This window comes from Saimiri boliviensis, chromosome 14, assembly GCF_048565385.1.
Source record: "Saimiri boliviensis isolate mSaiBol1 chromosome 14, mSaiBol1.pri, whole genome shotgun sequence".
NCBI classification, from domain to species: domain Eukaryota; kingdom Metazoa; phylum Chordata; class Mammalia; order Primates; family Cebidae; genus Saimiri; species Saimiri boliviensis.
In genome coordinates this window covers 38814614-38831362 of record NC_133462.1, presented here as the reverse complement: position 1 = coordinate 38831362, position 16749 = coordinate 38814614, and the positions used below count along the sequence as shown (strand labels likewise).

At 53.2% G+C, this 16749-nt stretch overlaps 1 protein-coding gene across 3 annotated transcripts; it reads left to right on the top strand.

The window, feature by feature from the left end:
- Positions 1–887: 887 nt before the first annotated feature.
- Positions 888–15541, top strand: LRRC8E (leucine rich repeat containing 8 VRAC subunit E). 3 transcript variants are annotated; one of them, XM_003938893.4, is made up of 5 exons: positions 888–1045; positions 1135–1287; positions 1432–1708; positions 8092–8234; positions 12176–15541. In XM_003938893.4, the coding sequence occupies exons 2-5, from the start codon at positions 1249–1251 to the stop codon at positions 14426–14428; spliced, it is 2712 nt and encodes a 903-aa protein (XP_003938942.3). In that variant the 5' UTR covers positions 888–1045; positions 1135–1248; the 3' UTR covers positions 14429–15541. The 3 variants fall into 3 exon arrangements, with proteins under 3 accessions (XP_003938942.3, XP_074240803.1, XP_074240802.1); XM_074384701.1 differs by lacking the exons at positions 888–1045; positions 1135–1287 and adding an exon at positions 6772–6867 and having other exon boundaries at positions 1621–1708; XM_074384702.1 differs by lacking the exons at positions 888–1045; positions 1135–1287; positions 8092–8234 and having other exon boundaries at positions 1610–1708.
- Positions 15542–16749: the final 1208 nt, after the last annotated feature.

Below are 16749 nucleotides of genomic sequence, written 5' to 3'. Positions count from 1 at the left end.
CTAGAAGGTTCGGGTCTCATGCTGTCTGAGACCTGGTCAATGTCAGGACTTCTTTTACCCTCTCAGGGATGACTTTCCCTCTCCCACCCTAAGTCCAGGTAGGAACATTTCTGTGGATGGTTTTTGTTTTGTTTTGTTCTGTTTTGAGATGTAGTCTCGTTCTGTCACCCAGGCTGGAGGGTGGTGTTTCGATCTTGGCTGACTGCAACCTCCGCCTCCCATGTTCAAGCGATTCTCCTGTGTCAGCTTCCCAAGTAGCTGGGATTACAGGCTCGAGTCACCACGCCCAGCTAATTTTTTATTTTTAGTAGAGACAGGGTTTCACCATGTTGACTAGGCTGGTCTCAGGTGATCTGCTCACCTTGGCCTCCCAAAGCGCCGGGATTACAGGTGTGAGCCACCATGCCCAGTCCAACTCTTCAGCACCCGGTATTCCTACACTGTCTCCCATCCAAGTACTAACCAGGTCTGACCCTGCTTAGCTTCCAAGATCAGACAAGATCAGGTACTTTCAGGGTGTTATGGCCATAGACATAGACATATCTATGGTGTTTCAGACCGAGAGCCAATCAAGGTCCAACTCCACAGGTTTGCTCATCTAAGACTCAGCTCAGGCCTCCCTAGGTGGGGTGGCCAGGGTGGGGGTGGGGAGGCAGGGAAGCTGGCCTCCGAGAGCCCTCTAGCTACTGTGGTCCCCCACCCACCACCTGGAGGGCAGGTCACAAGGTCAGACAGGTGGGCATCCCCACTCTAGTCAAATTCCATTGGTTCAGCCCAGTTCCTGCCCCGTGGCCCGAGCTCCAGGGGAGAAGCCCTCCCCTCCCCTCCCCTCTCTTCCCCCAATTCCACTCCCAGCACCTGAAGACTCAAGTCACCTGTGCCTTGATTGGGCTTTAAGGCCAGGTGACTGGGCCTTGGGGAGCTGGAGGAAGCCTTTCCACACTTTTTTTTTTCTTTTTTGAAACAGGGTTTTGCTTGGTCACCCAGGCTGGAAAGAAGCGGCACGATCATAGCTCGATGCAGCCTCTCAACTTCCCAGATTCAGGTGATCCTCCCACCTCAGCCTCCAGAGTAGCTGAAACTATAGGCACACACCACCACACCTGGCTAATTTTTAAATTTTTGTTTTTGTAGGTTTTAAAGTTTTTGGTAGAGCTACGGTCCCACTATATTGTTGAGGCTGGTTTCAGACTCCTGGGCCCAAGATATCCTTCTGCCTCGGCCTCCCAAACTGTTGGGATTACAGGCATGACTCACAGAGTCGGACCTCCACTCTTTCTTGACAAGGTCTGTAAGACCAGGTTCCCAGAAGGGTGGTGGTAGAACGGCTTTGGGAGTTGAGGGTCTCCAGCTTTCTCAGTTTCCCCTGCTGCCAGGGTCCAGGCGGACTGCAGAGTTGCAAAGTTCTAAGACCCCCGCATCTCCCGCCAGCGCCGAGCCCACCAGGGTAAAGTAGGATACGACCACTCTCTTCCCTCAACCCCGGAGATCGCGCGGCGCCTGGAGCGAGGTCGACCTGGACGCGCCTGCCGCGAGGCGGGGCCGAGTCGTCCCGGGGCGGGGCGGGACCGGGCGGCTCCCGGGCTGCTGTCCCCGCCTGCCCTGACTCACCCTCGCGGCCCGCCCGGGAACTCTGCGGGAGACCCGGCTGCTCCGCTTTGCCGCTTTCAGGAACCCAGGAGTTGGGCCCAGCGTCCCTCCCGGAACGGTGAGTAGGTGGCTCTTTGCCTCTGAGCACCCCGAGGTGGCGGGGTGGGAGTCGGCCTGGGAGTCCCAGGGCAGAGCCGCTCCAGGTGCGCTGGCCCTGTGGCTGGGGCGGGCCGCCCGGACACACCAGGAGTGAGTGGGGGTGCGGGCGCAGGCAAAGGGAAACCTGACCCATGAGGTGCCGGTCCTGGGAGCCAGGCAGGCCTGGCCAACGTCTCAAGATGAAGATCAACAGGCTGGACTTGACTTTGGGGGTCTCAACCACTTTCCCTTCCTCTTGGCATTTGGGAAGACATTGACAACTCATCCCCGGGAGCTCCTCAGAGCCCCGGTACCTACCACTTGGGGTGGGTTTAACCAAGCCTGACCTCTGGTGCTCTTGAATTTATAGATGTCCCAGACCTTCACGTCTGTCAGCAGAGGCAGCTTGGAAAAGACCCAGCTGGGAGTCCACAGGCCTGGAGCCTGGCCCAGGATGGGCTACAAAGATGCCACCCTCCCCCACTCTAGACCCTCAGTTTCTCCTTTGTATAAAAGGTTGAGGCTCAGCTGGAGACCGTGGCTTAGGCCTGTAATCCCAGCACTTTGGGAGGCCAAGGTGGGCGGGTCACCTGAGGTCAGGTGTTGGAGACCAGCCTGGCCAACATGGTATAACCCCGTCTCTACTAAAAATACATCAATTCGCCAGTGTGGTGGTGCATGCCTGTAGTCCCAGCTACTTCAGAGGCTCAGGCATGAGAATCGCTTGGACTCGAGGGGTGAAGGTTGCAGTGAGCTGAGATTGAACCACTGCACTCCAGCCTGGGTGACAGAGCAAGACTCCATCTCAAAAAAAAAGTCTGGGCCGGGCGCGGTGGCTCAAGCCTGTAATCCCAGCACTTTGGGAGGCCGAGGCGGGTGGATCACGAGGTCAAGAGATCGAGACCATCCCGGTCAACATGGTGAAACCCCATCTCTACTAAAAATACAAAAAACTAGCTGGGCGTGGTGGTGCGTGCCTGTAATCCCAGCTACTTAGGAGGCTGAGGCAGGAGAATTGCCTGAGCCCAGGAGGCGGAGGTTGCGGTGAGCCGAGATCGTGCCATTGCACTCCAGCCTGGGTAACAAGAGCGAAACTCCGTCTCAGAAAAAAAAAAAAAAAAAAAAAAAAAAAAAGTCTGAGGCCAGGTGGAGTGGTTTATGCCTGTAATCCCCACACTTTGGGAGGCTGAGGTAGGAGGATCACTTGGGCTCAGGAGTTCAAGACCAGCCTGGCCAACACAGTGAAACCCCATCTCTACAAAAAATACAAAAATTGGCTGGGCATGGTAGTACACACCTGTAGCCTCATCTACTGAGGAGGCTGCTCCCAGCTGCTTCCAGCTGTTCTGCTCCCAGGGACCCAGGAGGGGTTGGCAGGAGGATCACTTGAGCCCAGGAGCTACAGGCTGCTGTGAGCTATGATCGCACCACTGAACTTCCAGCCTGGGTGACAGAGCAAGACCCTATCTCTTAAAAAAAAAAAAAAAAGGTTGGAATTTGTGTTCGTCGAAACCTCTCTTAGGGCTTAAAATTGTCGCATGCTTCTTCCTTCTTCCCGGCCTCTTAGCATGGGCTGTGGATGGGGAGGGTCTCACTCTCCCACCCTTCCCGAAGCAGGAACTCACCACCACATTTTTTGTAGGCAAGTGGCTTGAGGAGGACCTGGGAGGGAGGAGGGGTGAGGCATGGGGGGGTGGAGGCAGGACTGGTGGGGGCCACATGGTCTTTGAGGGCAAGACCTCCCAGCCTGGCCTGCTGCAATGCAACACCGCTCTTAGGTGCTTTTGGCAAAGATGCTGTGTCTTTTTTGTTGCTGTTTATTTGATTTTTGAGATAGAGGCTTGCTCTGTCGCCCAGGCTGGAGTGCAGTGGTGCAATCACAATTCACTGCAACCTCCTGCCTCAGCTTCCCCAATAGCTGGGATTATAGGTGCCCACACAGTGGCAAGCTAATTTTGTATTTTTGGTAGACATGGGTTTTCACCATGTTGGCCACGCTGATTTCGATCGTCTGAACTCAAATGATCTGCCCGTCTTGGCCTCCCAAAGCAATGGGATTATAGGCGTGAGCCACCGCACCCAGCAAGATGCTGTATTTTAGTGAGAAGCTGTCTCTCGAGAAGGAACAGAGTGCTTGCTATGCTCCAGGCAGGACTTGGAGCTTGAATAGGTCAGGCTTCAAAAGCCACTTGGAACTGTAGAAGCTTGAGCAAGTTATTTCTCTTCCGAGTCTGGAAAGCAAAGTCCCCAAATCCATGCTGCCTGAGTTTGGATAAAATGAGGTGTTGAGAGTGTCTGGTGGAGGAAGTTAAGTGTGGTCCCCATGGTTGTATTTCCCCTGGCTCTGCCCCAATTCTTTGAGTTCCTCTTTCTGGATCTTCCCACCAGCCCTGCTCAGACAAAGTGGGAGCCTGTCTTGTCTGTGGATATTTAATGGCAGGTTCGGGATGATCAAGTTTGAGTCATGGAGACAGATAATGATAGCCCCTGTGGCTGCCCCCGGTCCCCGGAGTGTTTCTGCCTTCTTGTCTGTGATTGTGCACCTGGGTTGGGTGTTGGTGGAGCTTACACCAGGGTGGCAAGGACAGGAAGTTGGTCCCTGCTTGTGTGTGTGTGTGTGTGTGTGTGTGTGTGTGTGTGTGTTTTATGTGATTATTTCTTCTGCAGCCCCCAGAGTAGGTAGGTTTTTTTTTCTTTTTAAAATTTTTTTCTTTTTTTAGAGACGGGGTTTCTCCATGTTAGACTGGTCTCGAACTCCCAACCTCAGGTGATCCACCCGCCTCGGCTTCCCAAAGTGCTGGGATCACAGGCGTGAGCCACCGTGCCTGGCCCTTTTTTTTTTTTTTTTTGAGATGGAGTCTTGCTCTTTCACCAGTATGGAGTACAGTGGCAGCCCACTTCAACCTCTATCTCTAGGGTTCAAGCGATTCCCCTACTTCAGTCTCCTGAGTAGCTGGGACTACAGGCACGCACTACCACGCCCAGCTAATTTTTTTTTTTTTTGAGACAGAGTTTTGCTTTTGTTACCCAGGCTGCGTGTGCAATGGCGCGATCTCGGCTCACCGCAACCTCCATCTCCTGGGTTCAAGCAATTCTCCTGCCTCAGCCTCCTGAGTAGCTGGGACTACAGGCGTGTACCACCATGCCCAGCTAATTTTTGTATTTTTAGTAAAGACGGAGTTTCACCATGTTGACCAGGATGGTCTCGATCTCTTGACCTCGTGATCCACCCATCTTGGCCTCCCAAAGTGCTGGGATTATAGGCGTGAGCCACCGCGCCCGGGCTTTTTTTTTTTAATTTTAGTAGAAATGTGGTTTCACCATGGCCAGGATGGTCTCAATCTCCTGACCTCATGATCTGCCCATCTTCGCCTTCCAAAGAGCTGGGATTACAGGAGTGAGCCACCTTGCCTGACCTTTTTCTTTTTTCCTTTCTTTCTTTTTTTTTTTTTTTTGGAGACCAAGTCTCACTCTGTTGCGTAGACTGCAGTGAGTGCAGTGGTGTGATCTTGGCTCACTGTAACCTCTCCCTCCCAGGTTCAAGTGATTCTCCTGCCTCAGCCTCCCAAATAGCTGGGACTATACGCGCCTGCCACCTTGCCCAGCTAATTTTTTTTTTCCCCTCCTAGAGACAGAGTTTCATAGTCTTAGCCAGGATAGTCTAGATTTTCCTTTTTTTTTTTTTTTTTTTTTTTTTTTGAGACAGAGTTTCGCTCTTGTTACCCAGGCTGGAGTGCAATGGCGCGATCTCGGCTCACCGCAACCTCCGCCTCCTGGGTTCAGGCAATTCTCCTGCCTCAGCCTCCTGAGTAGCTGGGATTACAGGCACGCGCCACCATGCCCAGCTAATTTTTTTGTATTTTTAGTAGAGACGGGGTTTCACCATGTTGACCAGGATGGTCTCGATCTCTCGACCTTGTGATCCACCCGCCTCGGCCCCCCAAAGTGCTGGGATTACAGGCGTGAGCCACCACGCTCGGCTTTATTTATTTATTTTTGAGACAGAGTCTCACTCTGTTGTCCAGGCTGGAGTGCAGTGGTGAGATCTCAGCTCATTGCACTTCCGTCTGCTGAGTTCAAGTGATTTTCCTGCCTCAGCCTCCCAAGTAGCTGGGACTACAGGTGCCCACCACCATGCCTGGCTGTTTTTGTACTTTTAGTGGAGACGGGGTTTCACCATGTTGGCTAGGCTGGTCTTGAAATCCTGATTTCAAATGATCTGCCCACCTTGGCTTCCCAAAGTGCTGGGATTACAAGCAAGAGCCACCATTCTTGGCCCAAGTCAGTAGTGTTTTATTTTCTGTTTTTGAGATAGGGTCTTGCTCTGTTGCCCAGGCTGGTTCATGGCTCACTGCAGTCTCTAACTCCTGGGTGCAAGCAATCCTCCCACCTCAGCCTTCCGAATAGCTGGAATCACAGGCATGCACCAGCACACCTGGCTAATTTTGTATTTTTGGTAGAGATGGGGTTTCTCCATGTTGGTCAGGCTGGTCTCAAACTCCCAACCCCATGTGATCCGCCTGCCTTGGCCTCCCAAAGTATACTTGGCTTTTTGTATAGGAAGGGGGTGTGAATGAATGTGAGGGGTGGGCCATGGTGTGAGGGACCCTGTGCTCTGGGTACCCCCTTGCACATATCTGGGTCTGGGTGAGTCACCGCCTGAGCCAGGGGACCCATGACATTTTAGGCTTCATGGCGAGTCCGGGTGTGAGCAGGCTGTACCAACCCCGTTGCCTGCCTATCCAATCCCCCAGACCACAGTAGGGGCCTCTGAGGGGGTAAAAGAATGCAGTCTTTGGGTACTGCCTGGCCTTTAGCCTGGTGGGTAGAGCCTGCTCCTACCTCGTTTTTACCCAGAAGTCACCCCAAAGTATTTGGGAGGCACAGAAACTGCAAAGGGAGGCCCAGACGTGTCAGAGCTGTTGGCTAAGTTGTAGATGCTCTCCTTCCTGGCCCAACCCCTGGGCCCAGTTACAGATTATCTTGTTTGTTTTTGTTGTTGTTGTTTGTTTTTTGAGATGGAGTCTCACTCTTGTCACCCAGGCTGCAGTGCAGTGGCATGATCTCGATTCACTGCAACATCCACCTCCCGGGATCAAGACCCTCTCACTTCAGCCTCCAAAGTAGCTAGGATTACAGGTGTGTGCGCCACCATGCCTCGTTAATTTTGTGTGTATTTAATAGACTCTGGGTTTCATGATGTTGGTCAGGCTGGTCTCGAACTCCTAGCCTCAAGTGATCCATCTACCTCAACCTACCAAAGTGCTGGCATTACAGGTGTGAGCCACCATGTCCAGCCTGTTACCGATGATCTATCTGGACAAGGACGGGAGACTCCCAGGACTGGGGGAATTTATGTCGGCAGAAGTGGGTGGTCCAGGGGTCCCTACCCTCCTTGTTCCACCTCCAGCCTCTGGGGAAGTGGCTGCCTGCCTGGGAGAGCAACATCTCAGCTCATGCCACGTACGCCAGTATGATTTGTGGCTGGCCTGTCTGCATCTCCAATATTGATACCTTGGTCTAAAAGGAGACCCTGGGAACAGACAGAGTGGGCCAGCCGGGAGCCTGGCAGCACAGCCCTGGCCTGCTTGTAGGTGTCACCTGACAGCTTTCCATTTGCAAGTCCCCTCCCCCTCCAACATCCTGGCACCCACTGCCGCCTCTCAGAGCCCCAGTCTCTGGTTTCTGCCTGTGATTCTGGGCTGTGGCCCCTGTAGAAACTCAGGTGTCATCGTCACTCTGTCCCCCCGGGCTGCCTAGCCTTCAGCTTGGCCACTCCCTGTCCCTGGGCCTTGGTAATCAGAGCCAGGCTCCAGCCGGCTTTTCCAGTTGGGGGTTGGAGGTGGTGCCCAGAGCGCCCCTGGAGGGGGTGGGGGGCCCACACCCCGGAAGTCCTGAGCCTTGGAACGCTCTCAGGTCTGTGTGAGAGCCGGGGCTGGCCCAGACGCTCAGCGTCTGCGGTCAGGGAGGATCAAGGCAGGTGTTTTCAGGCCTTGGTGTCAGGGGTGGGAGAGGGATGCCTGGCTTCGGAGGGGCACACGGTAAGGCTGGAGGGTGGCGGCCCTGTGGACTACCCCTCCTGTGCTCTTCAAGGTCAAACAAGTCAGATCAGGAGCAGGGGTGCCCAGAGGGGAAGAGTGGCTGCTTGGTTCTGGGAAGGCGGTGACATCTCCATGGAGGGTGACCGAGGCCAGGCTAAGAGGGAAGTGGGGGCACACACCTCAGAGGCTCAGGCAAGTGTGGGCAGGCAGGGTCCTGGGCTGGTGAGGAGCACGGACCTGCCTGTGTCTGGCTCCTCTGGGAACCCCTGCAGAGCCTCCCATCCTGAGGGTCTCTGCACCCCCTGTCTCGCCCCTCCCACAGGCAGCATGATCCCAGTGGCCGAGTTCAAGCAGTTCACGGAACAGCAGCCTGCATTCAAGGTGCTCAAACCCTGGTGGGACGTGCTGGCCGAGTACCTCACTGTAGCCATGCTCATGATCGGGGTCTTTGGCTGCACCCTCCAGGTGAGGGGCTCCCCTGAGAAGGGGGCATGACCAGAGGGGCGGGGCAGGGTTGTGGAGAAGTCCTGAAGTCTTCCCATCACCCAAAAAGTGAGAAAGGAAGCTGAAGACATAGCCCCATATGGAAACCAATCCATACCGCTTATCTTCCTTACCTCCAGAGCCAGGAGTACCAGAGTCCTCCATGTTGCTATGCCATTCCTTTTTTTTTTTTTTTTTTGAGACGGAGTTTTGCTCTTGTTACCCAGGCTGGAGTGCAATGGCGCGATCTCGGCTCACCACAACCTCTGCCTCCCGGGTTCAAGCAATTCTCCTGCCTCAGCCTCCCGAGAAGCTGGGACTACAGGCGTGTGCCACCATGCCCAGCTAATTTTTGTATTTTTAGTAGAGACGAGGTTTCACCATGTTGACCAGGATGGTCTCGATCTCTTGACCTCATGATCCACCCGTCTCGGCCTCCCAAAGTGCTGGGATTATAGGCGTGAGCCACCGCGCCCGGCCACCATTCCTTTTTTTTTTGAGACAGAATCTCTCTATGTTGCCCAGGCTGGAGTGCAGTGGCATGATCTCAGCTCACTGCAACCTCCACCTCCCCAGTACAAGTGATTCTCCTGAGTCAGCTTCCTGAGTAGTTAGTTGGGATTATAGGTGCCCGCCACCATGCCTGGCTAATTTTTTTTTTTTTTTTTAAAGATGGGGTTTCACCATGTTGGCCAGGATGGTCTCAATCTCCTGACCCCATGATCCACCTGCCTTGGCCTCCCAAAGTGCTGGAATCACAGGCGTGAACCACCGTGCCTGGCTGCCTGGCTAATTTTTGTAGTTTTTTAGTGGAGACCAGGTTTCACAGTGTTGGCCAGGCTGGTGTCCAACTCCTGATCTCAAGTGATCTGCCTACATGGGCCCCCAAAGTGCTAGCATTACAGGCATGAGCCACTTTGCCTGGTCTTTTCTTTTTTCTTTTTTTTTTGAAAAGGAGTCTGATCTTGCTCTGTCGCCCAGGCTGGAGTGCAGTGGCATGGTCTCAGCTCACTGCAACCTCTGCCCCCAGATTTAAGTGATTCTCCTGCCTTAGCCTCCCAAATTGGTGGGATTACAGGCACATGCCACTACACCCAGCTAATTTTTGTATTTTTAGTAGAGATGGGGTTTCACTGTGTTGGCCAGAGTAAGACCGTCTTGCTTTGTCGTCCAGGCTGGAGTCAGTGGCACGATCTCAGCTCTGAAAGAAACAGGCCAGGCTTGGTGGCTCACACCTGTAATCCCGGCACTTTGGGAGGTCGAGGCGGGAGTATCACTTGAGGCTAGGAGTTCAAGACCAGCCTGGCCAACATGGTGAAAACCTATCTTTACCAAAAATACAAATGTTAGCCGGGTATGGTGGCAGACACCAGTAATCTCAGCTACTTGGAAGGCTGAGGCAGGAGAATCGCTTGAACCCGGGAGGTGGAGGTTGCACTGAGCTGAGATCCTGCCACTGTGCTCCAGCCTGGGAAACAGAGTGGGACTCCACCGAAAAAAAAAAAAAAAAAAAAACAGACATGGTCTTATTCTCTCATGCAGGCTGGAGTACAGTGGCATGATCATAGCTCACTGCAGCCTTGAACTCCTGGGCTCAAGGGATCCTCCTGCCTCAGCCTGCAGAGTAGCTGGGATTACAGGCACACACAACCATGCCCAGCTAATTTTAAATTTCTTGTTGATACAGGAGTCTTGCTATGTTGCCCAGACTGGTCTTGAACTCCTGGCCTCAAGTGATCCTCCCACCTCAGCCTCCCAAAGTGCTGGGATTAGAAGTGTGAGCCATGGTGCCCAGCTCCATACTTTCATAATGCTCAGTTTCATCCCTGGAATCAGGAAAGGACTGTAGTTGCTATATGAGTTTGTTACTTCTGCTGTAACAAAGTAGCAGGGATTGAGTGGCTTAAACACCAGAAATGTATCCTTTTCCAGTTGGCCAGAAGTCTGAGATCAAGGTGCCAGTTGACAGTAAGGGAGAATCTTCCAAGCCTCCTTCCTAGATTCTCGTAGCTCCAGGCATTCCTTGGCTGTATGTAGATAACATTCTCCTGTTTGTTTTTTGTTGTTGTTGTTGTTGTTGTTGTTGTTTTTGTTTTCAAGACGGAATCTTGCTCTGTCACCCAGGCTGGAGTGCAGTGGCACGATCTCAGCTCACTGTAACCTCCACTTCTCGGGTTCAAGTGATTCTCCTGTCTCAGCCTCCTGAGCAGCTGAGATTACAGGTGTGCATGCCACCACACCCAGCTAATTTTTGTGTTTTTAGTAGAGACAGGGTTTTACCATGTTGGCCAAGCTGGTCTCTAACTCCTGACCTTGTGATCCACCCGCCTTGGCCTCCCAAAATACTGGGATTACAAGTGTAAGCCACCACGCCTGGCTTTTTTTTTTTTTTTTTTTTTTTTTTTTTTGAGACAGCATTTTTGCTGGGCATGGTGGCTTGAGCCTGTAATCTCAGCACTTTGGGAAGGCGAGGTAGATGGATCAACACAGGTCAGGAGTTCAAGACCAGCCTGGCCAACACAGTGAAACTCTGTTTTTATTAAAAATACCGCCCCCCCCAAAAAAAAATTACCTGGGTATGGTGGTGGGTGCCTGTAATCCTAGCTATTCAGGAGGCTGAGGCAGGAGAACTGCTTGAACCCAGGAGGCAGAGGTTGCACCATTGCACTCCAGCCTGGGCAACAAGAGCAAAACTGTGTCTCAAAACAAAAGAGAGAGTGTGTTTTTAAATCAAGCTCTGTCACCTAGGCCAGAGGTCAGTGGTGCAATCATAGCTCACTGTAACCTTGTACTCCTGGCCTCAAACAATCCTCCTCTACCACCCGTGCTTGACCCCGCCCCACCTCCTGCCCACTGCCTTGGGAATCACTGGGATTACAAACGAGCCACTGCACCCAGCCTCTCCCTGTATCCTCACGTCATCTTCCCTCTATGTGTCTTTCTCTGTTGTCTAAATTTCTTCTTTCTCCAAGGATGCAGTCATACTCGGCCCACCCTACAGGCTTTGTCTTAACTTGACTACCTCTGCAGAGACCCTATTTCCAAACAGGAGCCGCCTGAAGCAGTTCAAATAATGCCACATTCACAAGGATTCAGAGTTGGAACTTCAACATCTTTTGGGGGGACATGATTCAACCCAGTTCTTTTTCTCAGACAAAGAATAGTGCTTTGTCAGGTGTAGTGGCTCACGCTTGTAATTCCAGCACTTTGGGAAGCTGAGGCAGGGGATCACTTGAGGTCAGGAGTTTGAGACCAGCCTGGCCAACATGGTGAAACCCCATCTCTACTAAAAATACAAAAATTAGCCTGGTATAGTTGTGTGTGCTTGTAGCCCCAACTACTCAGGAGGCTGAGGCAAGAGAATCGCTTGATCCTGGGATGGGGAGGTTCCAGTGAGCTAAGATCACACCACTGCATGGCAGCCTGGGTGACAGAGGGAGACTTGGGCTCAAAAAAAGAAGAAAAAAAAAGACCAGTGCTTAAAGGTTTAGTAGAACTCTTCCAAAGTCACAGCTAGCTTGGTGACAGTCAGAGACGGGGACGGGGGTGCGGGGGGCGGGGGGGGGGAGTCTCCTACCTTCCACCTTTTTTTTTTTTTCCATTTTCCTCATTCTCTCTCTTTTTACAATTATTATTTTTGAGACGGAGTCTGACTCTGTAGCCCAGGCTGGAGTGCAATGGCATGATCTTGGCTCACTGCGACCCCCACCTCCTGGGTTCAAGCAATTCTCCTGCCTCAGCCTCCTGAGTAGCTGGGATTATAGGTACCCACCACCACGCCCAGCTAATTTTTGTATTTTTAGTACAGACAGGGTTTCACCATATTGGCCAGGATGGTCTTGAACTCCTGACCTCAAGTGATCTGCCCATCTCGGCCTCCCAAAGTGTTGGGATGACAGCCCTTTTTCTCTTTTGCTCCTCAGGTGACACAGGACAAAATCATCTGTCTGCCCAATCATGAGCCCCAGGAGAACTTATCAGAGGCCCCGTGCCAGCAGTTGTTGCCTCGAGGGGTCCCTGAGCAGATGGGGGCCCTGCAGGAAGTGAAAGGCCTTAAGAACAACCTGGACCTGCAGCAGTACAGCTTCATTAACCAGCTGTGCTATGAGACAGCCTTGCACTGGTACGCCAAGTACTTCCCCTATCTTGTGGTCATTCACACACTCATCTTCATGGTCTGCACCAGCTTCTGGTTCAAGTTCCCTGGCACCAGCTCCAAGATCGAACACTTCATCTCCATCCTGGGCAAGTGTTTCGACTCTCCGTGGACCACAAGGGCCCTGTCCGAGGTCTCCGGGGAGAACCAGAAGGGCCCAGCCGCCGCTGGACGGCCCACAGCAACCATAGCAGCCACGGCAGGGGCTGGGCCAGGGAAGGCAGGGGAAGGTGAGAAGGAGAAAGTGCTGGTGGAACCAGAGAAGGTGGTGACCGAGCCTCCGGTTGTCACCCTGCTGGACAAAAAGGAGGGTGAGCAAGCCAAAGCCTTGTTTGAGAAGGTGAAGAAGTTCCGCGTGCACGTGGAGGAGGGTGACATCCTATACACCATGTACATCCGGCAGACGGTGCTGAAGGTGTGTAAGTTTCTGGCCATCCTGGTCTACAACCTGGTCTATGTGGAGAAGATCAGTTTCCTGGTGGCCTGCAGGGTGGAGACGTCGGAGGTCACGGGCTACGCCAGCTTCTGCTGCAACCACACCAAGGCCCACCTTTTCTCCAAGCTGGCCTTCTGTTACATCTCCTTCGTGTGCATCTACGGGCTCACCTGCATCTACACGCTCTACTGGCTCTTCCATCGGCCCCTCAAGGAGTACTCCTTCCGTTCCGTGCGGGAGGAGACTGGCATGGGGGACATTCCTGACGTCAAGAACGACTTTGCCTTCATGCTGCACCTCATCGATCAGTACGACTCGCTCTACTCCAAGCGCTTTGCCGTCTTCCTGTCCGAGGTCAGCGAAAGCCGCCTAAAGCAGCTCAATCTCAACCATGAGTGGACACCGGAGAAGCTTAGGCAGAAGCTGCAGCGCAACGCCGGGGGCCGGCTGGAGCTGGCCCTCTGCATGCTTCCGGGACTGCCCGACACTGTCTTCGAGCTCAGTGAGGTGGAGTCGCTCCGGCTGGAGGCCATCTGCGATATCACCTTCCCCCCGGGGCTGTCGCAACTGGTGCACTTGCAGGAGCTCAGCTTGCTCCACTCGCCCGCCAGGCTACCCTTCTCCTTGCAGGTCTTCCTGCGGGACCACCTGAAGGTGATGCGTGTCAAATGCGAGGAGCTCCGCGAGGTGCCACTTTGGGTGTTTGGGCTGCGCAGCTTGGAGGAGCTGCACCTGGAGGGGCTCTTCCCCCAGGAGCTGGCTCGGGCAGCCACCCTGGAGAGCCTCCGGGAGCTGAAGCAGCTCAAGGTGTTGTCCCTCCGAAGCAATGCCGGGAAGGTGCCAGCCAGTGTGACCGATGTCGCCGGTCACCTGCAGAGGCTCAGCCTGCACAATGATGGGGCCCGCCTGGTGGCCCTGAACAGTCTCAAGAAGCTGGTGGCGTTGCGGGAGCTGGAGCTGGTGGCCTGCGGGCTGGAACGCATCCCCCATGCGGTGTTCAGCCTGGGCGCGCTGCAGGAACTTGACCTCAAGGACAACCACCTGCGCTCCATCGAAGAAATCCTCAGCTTCCAGCACTGCCGGAAGCTGGTCACGCTCAGGCTGTGGCACAACCAGATCGCCTATGTCCCCGAGCATGTGCGCAAGCTCAAGAGCCTGGAGCAGCTCTACCTGAGCTACAACAAGCTGGAGACCCTGCCCTCCCAGCTCGGCCTGTGCTCGGGCCTCCGTTTGCTGGATGTGTCCCACAACGGGCTCCACTCCCTGCCGCCCGAGGTGGGCCTCCTGCAGAACCTACAGCACCTGGCCCTCTCCTACAATGCCCTGGATGCCCTGCCCGACGAGCTCTTCTTCTGCCGCAAGCTGCGGACGTTGCTTCTGGGCGACAACCAGCTGACCCAGCTCTCGCCCCAAGTGGGTGCCCTCAGAGCCCTCAGCCGCCTGGAGCTCAAAGGCAACCGTTTAGAGATGCTGCCGGAAGAACTTGGCAACTGTGGGGGGCTCAAGAAGGCAGGACTCCTGGTGGAAGACGCCCTTTACCAGAGTCTGCCGGCAGAGGTGCGGGACAAGATGGAGGAGGAATGAACCTGGGGTGGGGTTGTTTTAGGTAAAGCCTTAAAAACGTTTCCTCCCTGGAGTCTCAACCACAGTCTTCCAAGACAGGAAGCCAAATGGGCCCAGGCCAGGAGAGGAGGGACAGACCGTGTCAGCCTTCTGGGGCCCGGGCAGGATCTGGGGCAGGTTTGTCTGGGAAGAGGGACCGGATGTTGTGGATTTGGGGTGGAACCTTGTATGGAGGGATTAACTCAGTCATGGGATTCGCCGACCAAAACCACACCTGTGTCTCTGGCGGGCTGGCTGGCCTTGCTCCCATCCCTAGATCAGAACTGCTGCCTCTCCCTGGATATTCTAGCTCAATTCATGCCATATATGGGAGAAAGGACACATCCCAGTGGGATTTCCAATACGCCACTCCCATGCAACAAACAAAGCAACTTACATCTGGGGTTCTCTCCCAAGGAGAGGACACAGACACAGTTGTTTGCCGTGGATATGTGAGCTCAGGACAATGGTTCTCATTTGGCTAAGCGTCAAAATCAATTAGGGAGTTGGGGCAAAACAAAATATCCCTGGCCCCACACCTGAAAGACTGACTCAGGAGGTTTGGATAGGGGCCAGGAGTCTGTTTGTGAGTGTTCCAGGTAGTTCTTGTGTAGGTAAGTGGTCCTGGGACAGTATGTTGGGAAATGCTGATGTAAAGGTATCAGGGCTGGGTGCTGTGGCTCATGCCTGTAATCCCAGCACTTTGGGAAGCCCAGGCAGGAGGACCAGTTGAGCTTAGGAGTTCAAGATCAGTCGGCAACATAGCGAGACCCCACCTCTGCCCCCCTCCACCAACCAAAATCCAAGTATCTAAATTCTGATCCCTTTTGAGGTCCTAGACCCTTTGAGAAACTGATGAAACTCCTTCCTCAGGAAAATGCTGGTGTACAATACACACAAGGCTCTTCAGGCAGCAGATAAATTTCCCCAGAGCTATTCAAGGGCTTCCTAAGGTGGGCAGATTCCAGGGTTAGGACACCTGCTAGAGAGGTGACATTTTTCCAAGGACAGGCAGGGACTTTGGTCTTGACTGTTCCCTGTGAGAGGGAGCACATGTCAGTGGGTGCTTAATAAATAATAATTATGAGAATTCTAGTTTTGATCTCTTTTTCTTTTTGAGACAGAATTTTGTTTCTGTTGCCAATGGCACAATCTCAGCTGACCGAAACCTCCACTTCGCAGGTTCAAGCGATTCTCCTGCCTCAGCTTCCCAAGTAGCTGGGATAATAGGCACATATCACCACACCCAGCTAATTTTGTATTTTTAGTAGAGATGGGGTTTCTCCATGTTGGTCAGGCTGGTCTGGAACTCCTGACCTCAGGTCATCCACCTGCCTTGGCCTCCCAAAGTGCTGGGATTACAGGCGTGAGCCACCACACCTGGCCCTAGTTTTGATCTCTTATGTGCACTTCTGTCATTGTCTCAAACCTTTTTTTTTTTTTTTTTTTTTTTTTTTTTTTTTGAGATGGAGTTTTGCTCTTGTTACCCAGGCTGGAGTGCAATGGCGCAATCTCGGCTCACCACAACCTCCGCCTCCTGGGTTCAGGCAATTCTCCTTCCTCAGTCTCCTGAGTAGCTGGGATTACAGGCACGCGCCACCATGCCCAGCTAATTTTTTGTATTTTTAGTAGAGACGGGGTTTCACCATGTTGACCAGGATGGTCTCAATCTCTTGACCTCGTGATCCACCAGCCTCAGCCTCCCAAAGTGCTGGGATTACAGGCGTGAGCCATCATGCCCAGCCTCTAAAACCTTTTATTAGGGCCAGGCATAGAGGCTCATGCTTGTAATCCCAGTGCTTTGGGAGGCTGAGGTGGGAGGATCACTTGAGCTCTTAAGTTTGAGACCAGCTTGGGCAACATGAGATCTCATCTCTACAAAAAATAGTTGCCCAGGTGTGCTGATGTGGGCCTGTGGTCCCAGCTACTATGAAGGAAGAAGCAGGAGGACTGCTTGTGCCCAGGACCCAGGAGGTTGAGACTGCACTGAGCTGTGATTGCACCACTGCACTCCAGCCTGGGCAATAGAACAAGATACTGTGTCTAAAAATAAGTAAACAACATTAACCTTTTATTTATTTTTGTTTGTCCTTTTGAGATGGAGTCTTGTTCTGTTGCTGAGTCTGGAGTGCAGTGGCATGATCGTGGCTCACTGCAACCTCTGATTCCCAGGTTCAAGTGATTCTCCTGCCTCAGCCTCCAGAGTAGCTGGGATTACAGGCACCCACCACCATACCTGGCTGAATTTTGTATTTTTAGTAGACATGGGGTTTCACCATGTTGGCTAGGCTGGTCTCAAATTC

Coding starts and splice junctions, on each gene's coding strand:
- LRRC8E (XM_003938893.4), top strand. CDS start 1,249: ATGACTCACAGAGTCGGACCTCCACTCTTTCTTGACAAG. Junction 1,709..8,091: donor CCAGCGTCCCTCCCGGAACG/GTGAGTAGGTGG, acceptor CCCCTCCCACAG/GCAGCATGATCCCAGTGGCC. Junction 8,235..12,175: donor TCTTTGGCTGCACCCTCCAG/GTGAGGGGCTCC, acceptor TTTGCTCCTCAG/GTGACACAGGACAAAATCAT.